General features: G+C 36.4%; 1 protein-coding gene across 1 annotated transcript in view; it reads right to left on the bottom strand.

The window, feature by feature from the left end:
• The window catches only part of LOC136038149 (small ribosomal subunit protein mS37-like), a 16,436-nt gene extending 15,650 nt beyond the window's left edge, over nucleotides 1-786 (bottom strand). Inside the window, exon 1 of the mRNA XM_065721194.1 lies at nucleotides 581-786. Coding sequence (XP_065577266.1) covers nucleotides 581-734 — 154 coding nt within the window. The 5' untranslated portion in view covers nucleotides 735-786. The remainder of the gene's footprint in view (nucleotides 1-580) is intronic.
• Nucleotides 787-8,804: the final 8,018 nt, after the last annotated feature.

An 8,804-nucleotide genomic window follows, 5' to 3' on the forward strand; every position in this document is an offset into this window, starting at 1 on the left:
CCCTTTACAGATATAATAATTACTTTTATTGCAAATTTAAATTTAAGGACTTTTTGATCTAACCTTGTTATAAATAATTTTGGTAGGCTACTGAGAAAATGTAATGTTATCAAAAACAACTGAGAAAACTAAGTAGGCTATTATTTGATTGGAAAACAACCAATAACTCATATCTTAATTGAAAATTTGTCATTTTTAAGAGCTCAAAAAGTGCTTAAATATGAATTTAGCAATAAAAGAAATTATTTTATTTGTAAAGAGAATAAAAAAGGTATTGAGTGGTAGACCTATATTCACTTTAGGAAAAAGTATATTAAAGTATATCAGGAAAAAGATAGGAAAAAGTAGCTTTGATAAACTTTACCATTTGAGCTTTCTACATAATAAGCTGGGCTATGTGTTCATTCCCAAGTTTCATTCTCTAGACTCAACTACTTTTCAAAGAAAAGACAAACCCATTATCTAAAACTTTACACAAGTCAGTAATAAATCAATAAATGATACAATTCCAAATTTAACAGATAGGCTAGGTATACCTTTTAGTTTTGTATAGGCCTAGTCTATCCTGCTGGCAACTAACCTGTGGCTCGTTCACTTTTTGATGAAACAGAGTTTTTCAACTTCATTGGAAGAATAGGCCAGAACCTAATAGGCTCTCTTTGTGGTCTTCTGTTACCAGAGCCAGGTCTGAGCTGACAGTTGAAGATATCAACTCTCTTTATTACCCTACTCATTGTCTCTTGTGTTCAAATTCTTTGCTATTTCAATTTTCATAAAGTTTCTTTAAGAAATTAGATGGCAATATCTATTTCACATTTTCAGTACTTATCGTAAGGGTGGTTTTCGCGAGACTTCCAGAAATACTTTTCTGATCGGTCACACGCATAAACAAAAAGTGTGTGATATGAAAGACTTCAGACAAGAAGGATGTACATACAAGAGGTATACGACAATACTCCGTACATCTCGAAAACCGCTGGGGAGTGAAAATAGGAAAGTGGACAACGAAGACGACGCTCAGAGCACAAAAATGTCAAGACATTTTGAATGAGTGTCAAGGTGGAATAAGTGTCAAGACAACTATCTAGCTTACCTGCGCTTGGACCAGGAACCGACCCTTGTCATTTAAGCCACAAAATGTTCTTTCACAAATTGAGCCATTTTCTTTAGCCCTTTTGAAAATTACTTCAGAAATTTGTTCTTTAGCTCCACTTTCTACAACCTGTCCCGATTTACTTTCAGAAAAAGCAGGAAGCATTTCCCAGGAAAATCCGATCGGAAAGTACAAAACACAAGGAAAGTGGTTCCCGATCTGCTTTTCATGTCTCAAAGGACACCCTGTAGGCTATAAAGTATAAAAAAAAACATGGTCAATGACTAGTTAGCTTATCACGATTTGAAAATCACTAGAAAGTCTGAATTCCTGCGCAAACCTTTATGTTAAACTTCAATGGTCAATACAAAGCTACTGTAATTTGTGATCAAGCCAATGATTTGAATAGCATGCATTAAAGTATTCACTTTGCAGAAATTCTCCACTCACTGGATAAAACTGTGGTAAGGTTTGAATTAGTTATCAACGCAAACTGTTCAAGACAGCTAATGTGGCCTTAGATATGGTTAAAAAAAAACCACAGATGTTAAATCTATATATGGACATGTGTTTCATACATCAACAGGTTTAACAGGAATATATAGATTTTGTCCAAAATTGGCTGGCTCTACGATTTCCAGTCACTGAAGGTCCCAGTGTTAGCCGTAATTTTGGAGCCCTCCGACTAGCTCAAAATAGAACTTCACTTTCGAAAGTCTATTTTTTTGCCTCATGTCATGTTTTCTATGTTGATGGTAGTGATATTTGAGACATTATTAGTTTGCATGGTCATCTGGTTTAAGCATTGTATGAACAGTCCATTTTAGTTTTCTTGGTTATGGTAAGTTATGATCAGGACCTTTTCCCAGACGAAAATTGTAAAGTTAATATTCCGAGTTATTTAGTTTAGTCTCAGGAACGTAGAGGATGTCAAGGTTGTAAAGATAAAATTGTTCAGATTTAAAAGCTTGCACGAGTGAGTATTTGGTCAAGAACACATTTCAGCAGGCGATATTTAGGCCTTGTCTTTTTACTGGGATGGTAGCTAACCACCCCTTGACGAGGGCGCAAGTCTTGTCAGATCACACGAAACTGGGAATACCTTCAACGAATTTATACTCCAAATAACATTCATTATCATTAATAATGGATACTTCTTGGCGATAAAATACACCACAAGTTCTCCAATCTTTCGGCTAAATGAAACTTGTTAGTCTTCAACTTGCCCCGTTTAAACCACCACTGCAACTAACAACTCAATTAAACATCAAACTACATGAGGCCAATAGAGCTACGCACGCTTGTCCTAAATCCCAGTCTATTCAAAGCCTCTCTTTTAAACATGCTCACAGGAAGTTTCAGTTTCCTTTAAATGTTTCTTTACAACCTCCACCCACCTCACTCGGGGACAAACTACTTTCTGCTTGTCCCTAGATGGCTGGTTAACAAGAACGATCTTTGGCAATCTTTTATCCATAGAACGTATCCTAGCCATGCCAACCTTTCTCTCATTATAGCCCTAGACAGCAGGATTAAACAACATTTTTCGTGCTGCTTACTGTTTAAAATACAGTCAGTCATACGGGCACCCAGGACAATGCGTCAAAAATTCTACTCTAAAGCAAGTAACAAGTCCTCCTCCGTCTTTCGGAGTGCCTGTGCTTCGGAACAATACTTGACCACTGTCATCACTGTAGCTTCCAATATTCTAATCCTGGTTTGAAGACTTATCTTCCTGTTCTTCCAAACTTTTCTTAAATATAAAAAGACATTCTGGACCTTGGCTATTCTACTTTTAACATCTTCAGTGCACCTACTGTCTTTACTAATAATACTAATGATACCTATGTAAGTGAAGCCACCAACTTGATGGATCTACTTGTTATCAACATTACTGCTTCACCTTTACTTATTCCCAGTCTCAGCAATTTGTCTTCATTGCATTAATTGTTAAACCTATACTTGCAGCCTGAACACCAAATGCCTTTGAAAATATATGTATTTTCGCTAAATTGTTTTGCTAAATAATCAGGATAATCTAATTCTAGGAGAATTTTACTTCCTCATTTGATCCATACTGTCCACAGGCTTTTTTTTGCACTTTACTCCCTTAGGTTAAGTCCAAAAATGGTCCAAATAAACTGGGATAGATCACAAACACACTTGATTCCTGATTCAATACAGAACCAGCTATTAATCACATTTCCTACCTTAACCGCAACATTGTTACTCTCACACATAGGGCTAATCACTTTATTGTATATATCCGGCATCAGAGGCAACGCTATAGTGTTGCCTATAGTAAAGGACATACGACTTCAATATTTTATTATTTATTTGTTTTTTCCAGAGGCACTTCATATAGAAAGGTTCGTCGTATAAACTTTGGAGGGGGCTCACTCGATTGGGAATCGGAAGTTCTAATGTCCTTTTTAAGATCCAAAAGTGACCGGAGGGCACCTAGCCCCCCCAAGACCTTTTTCGCTCAAATACATCCGATGAAAATTTTGGGATAGCCATTTTGTCAAAAATAGTTCAAAGACTATATAAAAAAAACTCCGAGGTCGACACAACCCAGGGCCCAAAGGCAGGCGTTGTAAATTATGCCCTGGGGGCATATATGCCCTGGGGGCATATATGGTTCCTATAGAAGAAATTCTCGTATAAACTTCAAAGAAGGCTTATTCGATTGGAAATCAATAGTTCTAGTTTACTTTTTAAGAGTAAAAAGAGATCAAAGTGCAACTAGCCTCCCCCTCCCCATCTCGCTACGCCCTTTTTTCCCCAAAACTCATCCAATAGAAATTTGAGATAGCTATTTTGTTAAAAATAGTTCAAATATCAGATAATAAAAACTCTGGGGTCGGCAAAACCCCCAAGGGACGGGGACAGGCATTGTAAGCTATGCCCTGGGGCATGTATGGTTTTTATAGAAGGGGTGTTCGTATAAACTTCAAAGGAGAGTTATTTGATTGGGAAGTAAAAGCTCTAGTTCACTTTTTAAGAGTCAAAAGAGATCAGGGGGCAACTATCCCCCCACGTCCTTTTTGCCGAATACACCTGAAAAAAACTTTGAGATGGCAATTTTGTTAAAACTAGTTCAAATATTAGATAATAAAAACTACTGATTTATAGTGCCCTTTTTAAGAGTCAAACGTGTTCGATGGGCAACAAGCCCCACCCCCCGCCAAGGCCCAATTTTTCTCAAATGCATCTGATCAAAAATTTGAGATAGCCGTTTTGTTTAAAATAGTTCAAGGATCGAATAACAAAAACTCAGGGGTCAACACAGCCCCCAAGAGCCAGGGTGAAGTGTAGTAAGTTATGTCTCTGGGGTAGATAAGGTTTTTGTAAGGGAAGGTCGTAGAAACATCAGAGTTGGCTCATTTGGTTGGTAATTCAAATTTCTATTTAGCTTTTAAGAGTCATCAAAAGTGATCAGCACGCAAATAATTCCTCCTCCCTCTTTTCCCCAAACGTATCGGATCAAAAGTGTGAGATAGCCATTTTATTTTAAGTATTCTAAAGATTGGGTGACAAAACATCGTGGTCAACATAACCCCTCCTCCCAAAACCTGGGGGAAGGGTCATAACCTGTGTCCTGGAGGTATTTAAAGTTTTTACGGAAAAGTTGGTCGTATAAACTTCGGAGGAGACTCAAATGATTAGAAATTGAAAGCGGTAGTTCCCTTTTTAAGAGTCCAAAGTAATCCGATGGCAGCTAGCCCCCCCCCTATCATCCTAAGGCCAACAGGCTCCAATTTTTTCTCCTGAAAAACGTCATATGCAAGGAAAGGTGTTACAAACTTTGGAGGGGGATCATTTAATTGGAAGTAAGAATTTCTAGTACCCCTTTTTAAGATTCAGAAGTGATTAAAAGGCATCAAGTCTCCCTCCCCTTTTCCGCACCCCATTTTCCCCAAGCAAATCGAATTTTGAGATGGCCATTTTGAGAATTTGAGATAGAATTTTGAGATGGCCATGTCCGAAATAGTCAGTAGGTGAAGTAAATAAAATAATTGTTCCTCAGGGGTTGGCAAAACCTCCCCCTGCCTCTAGGGCCAGGGCTGTATGTTATGCAAGCTGTCCATTGTTCATATTTTTATTGAAGGGGTAATCCTATAAGCTTCAGAGAAGCTTCATTCGATTTGAATTGAAAGTTCTAGCTCCATTCTCAAAAGCAAGAGCAATCAGATGGTGGACACCCCCACCGCGTCTTTATTTTCTGAATGTTTTCGATCAAACTTTTGAGATAACCATTTTGTTCAAAACCGTCCAAATGTCAAATAACTATTGTTTCAAGTTTAAACCCTCTCCCAGACATGGGGGAAAGGGCTGTAAGTTATACTAGTAGCCTCTTGCTTATATATAAAGCTTCTGTGGAAGGCATGGTCGCATAAAATAAACTTTGGAGGAAGTTCAATCGATCGGGAAACACGTTTTTGTACCTTTTTTAACAATCGAAAATGATTAAAAAGTAACAAGCCCTCCCCCACCTATCACCCCTTAAATGTATCCTTTAGAAATTTTGAAATAGCCTTTTTTGGAAAAAAGTCGTAAATTCAAATTTCCATAACCTAAGGGTTGAGAAATCCTCCATAGCCACCAGAGAAAGGATTTTAACTTATGTAAGTTGCTCATTATTAGAATATATGTTTTTGTGGAAGAGGTGCTCGTATTAACTTTGGAGGGGCCTCATTTGATCGTATATTGAAAGAGTCAGAAATGATCAATGGGCAATTAGCCCACGTCGCACTTTTCCAAAGGGCATTGGGTCATAAGTTTCAGACAGCCGTTTTGTTCAAAATAGTTGAAAAGCCAAATAAATTTGTTTGACCCCCCCCCCAATGCCGGTGAAATGACCCTGAGTTACAGAACTTGCTTATTGTCACTTTGATTCTTTGTTTACTTTTACACCTTGTTTACTCATATGATTTCTTTACTTTGATTCTTTGGTACTTCGATACTAGTTTTGATTCTTTGATAAAAGCTTTATATAGAAAAAAAAAAAAATCATTTTGAAATACCGCATTTTCTAAAAACTTGAAACTTCTTGCAATCAAAACGAACAAAAATTAATATAAATAAATTTCCGAAAAAGAAGTTTTTCAAAGAAAAGTAAAGGTCATGTTAATCTTAGAATCAGCAGATACAAGTACCTGTTAAAATTCAAACTAGAAACGAAAAGAAATTACTCTTAAAAAACAAATTAAACCCAAAACAAACAGAAATTAAATAAACAATCATAGCAAACAAACATACAATAAATACTAATATAAATGAATAAATAAATCTTAAAACGAGTGAAACCTAAATTGGATATGCAAATCATGCTTGAAATGAAAAAAAAATCACTATAAACAGGAGTTTGGGTTTTGCCTCCTTCTCTCACTGTAAAAGTCTAAACCTAATGCGTCATTGGCGCCTTACTTAAAACTATATGTGTCTTAAACAGTCTTTGAAAGTACAACACAATCCATCTGAGTATTTGATATACAATTATATTAATTGTTGAAACACAAAAAGTTCAAGATTTTTTCGCTGTAATTTTCATTTTCATTTTCAATGTTGTAATAACTGGAAAAGAAAATATTTATAATATTATTCGTTTTCAGTGAATGGGGTAGGCCTTAGCAGGGGCAGACCTAGAGTAAAATCTTGGAAAGGGTGGGGGCACTGGACCAAGGGTGCCAATATGATTCAAGCGTAATGATAGGGGGGGATGTAGATAACACTTTCCTCAGACCAGTTCATTTGTGTGAATCTGGTTGGTGCTGATGTAAAATGACAAAGAAACCTATTTGAAAGCCAATAATATTTTCTTATAGCAGTAAAAGGCGTATTAACAACAGACGCGAGCAGATTCTTTGACGAATTAGTTACTACGGCTTCATTGATACTTAATACTTTCTGAATGAGTAGACCAGACTAATTTTTTTCTTTAGATATATTAAATAATTAATATTTTTCTCAACACTCGTCGACAACAGACGCGAGCAGATTCTTTGACGAATTAGTTACTACGGCTTCACTGATACTTAATACTTTCTGAATGAGTAGACCAGACTAATTTTTTTTCTTTAGATATATTAAATAATTGATATTTTTCTCAACACTCGTCGACAGTAAATTGACAGTGTCTAGGCAAAATTACTTTTCTGAGTTAGCTTTTTTTCTAAGCGAATTTCTGAGGTTTCATTAGTTCTGTTTGATCAGTATATTGATCTTCAGCACTCAATCAAGTCCAAAATGATCAATTCTGAGCATTCCTCTTATTAGAACCAGTTACATCACTTTTTCTTTGTAAAGTTTCCCCGTTAAGTGTTGAAAAATAAGAAAAATATGCTCAAAATACACCCTAAGTAGAGATATAGCGTTTTCTTTTGATGATATTGTTCACTTCAGAAACGGATAGTCTTGGATGTTCTGCCTTATCTCAATTCAGGGCGTTTTGCCGAAACACGGTCAAAATGCTGTTTAAACACGTGCTTTAAAGCTATTTCTCACTCTCTTAACCCAAAAAGAATGTTGTGTTTTAGCTATTTATCTACTAGGAGCGATAGGCATTCAGACCCCCTCAAAAACATCATGAGGGTCCCCTATATTAAGCTTAAAAGGAATGCATTACTTTTTAAATACGGAAGATAACACCAATGTTGTAATAGATTGAGAAGTTTATCTCGCATAAAAATTTATTTTTTATTGTTAAAGCATGATGGAAAGTCCAAAAAGACCTTACTTTCATTGTGAAATTGTTTGAATAAAAAGCTATTTCTTAGGTTGGGGCAATACCAATAAACCCCCCTCTCAGAAGTAGCAAATAAGATTGCTTACCTCCTAGTTATTTTCTCATGGTGAATAAATTAACCTTTAGGAAAAATATCAGTAATTTTACTAACTTTTAGGCAGGTATTATTGGTGTTAATTTGTAAGGTAAGGAAAGGAGACAGTAGACTCTCCGCATCCTCGATTTTCACGGGGTTAGAAGACCCCACATCGTCACTCTGCTGGGGGAGTACAGGTCTTGAAGGCGAGGCAACTTCACCATCTTGCTTGCAGAGGGCAAGAGGGTCCACATTCTCGCTTTTTTGATGTGGAGGAATGAATTGGCTAACATTCTTGCTATACATGATGAGTGTTGGTCTTGAAGTGATCGAAGCAGGGGTAAAATCTTCGTTTGTCCTCGCCTTCTTTGTGGGTGGGTTGCATTGGTCTGAATTTTCCTGTAATAGATATTAATTTTTTTCACGGAAAAAAATACATCTGTTTTTAATCATATCAAGAGTTAAAATTAACTTACCCCTCTTGCAAACCACCCCTTCTACATCCATCCTAACAGATAAACATGAGAGTTAAGAAAGTTAAAGAAAAAAGCTTTAAAAAGTTTGCCATTATTCCGCTGCCTCAGAATTTTAACGAGGGTAAAAATTCCAAGGCAAGAATCTGAAATCTAGACCGCAATGCAGTAATCAGTTCTGAATACAGAGTTTCGTTTGGACCCGAATACATTGATATGTAGTTATATCCTTAAAGAGCGATAAAATAGGCCTGGTGCAAGGTTCAAAACAGCTTCCTTGCACAAGTCTGTAGACCCATCTACTGAAAGTTTTATTTTCCTAGCCTATACCCATAAAAGTACACCCCCTTTTTTGTAATTAACTAGTGTGTAATAAATTGTTCGCCTCAATTCGAATAGATGTTGACCGGTTAA

The sequence above is a fragment of the Artemia franciscana genome, chromosome 17 (assembly GCF_032884065.1).
Source record: "Artemia franciscana chromosome 17, ASM3288406v1, whole genome shotgun sequence".
NCBI lineage: Eukaryota > Metazoa > Arthropoda > Branchiopoda > Anostraca > Artemiidae > Artemia > Artemia franciscana.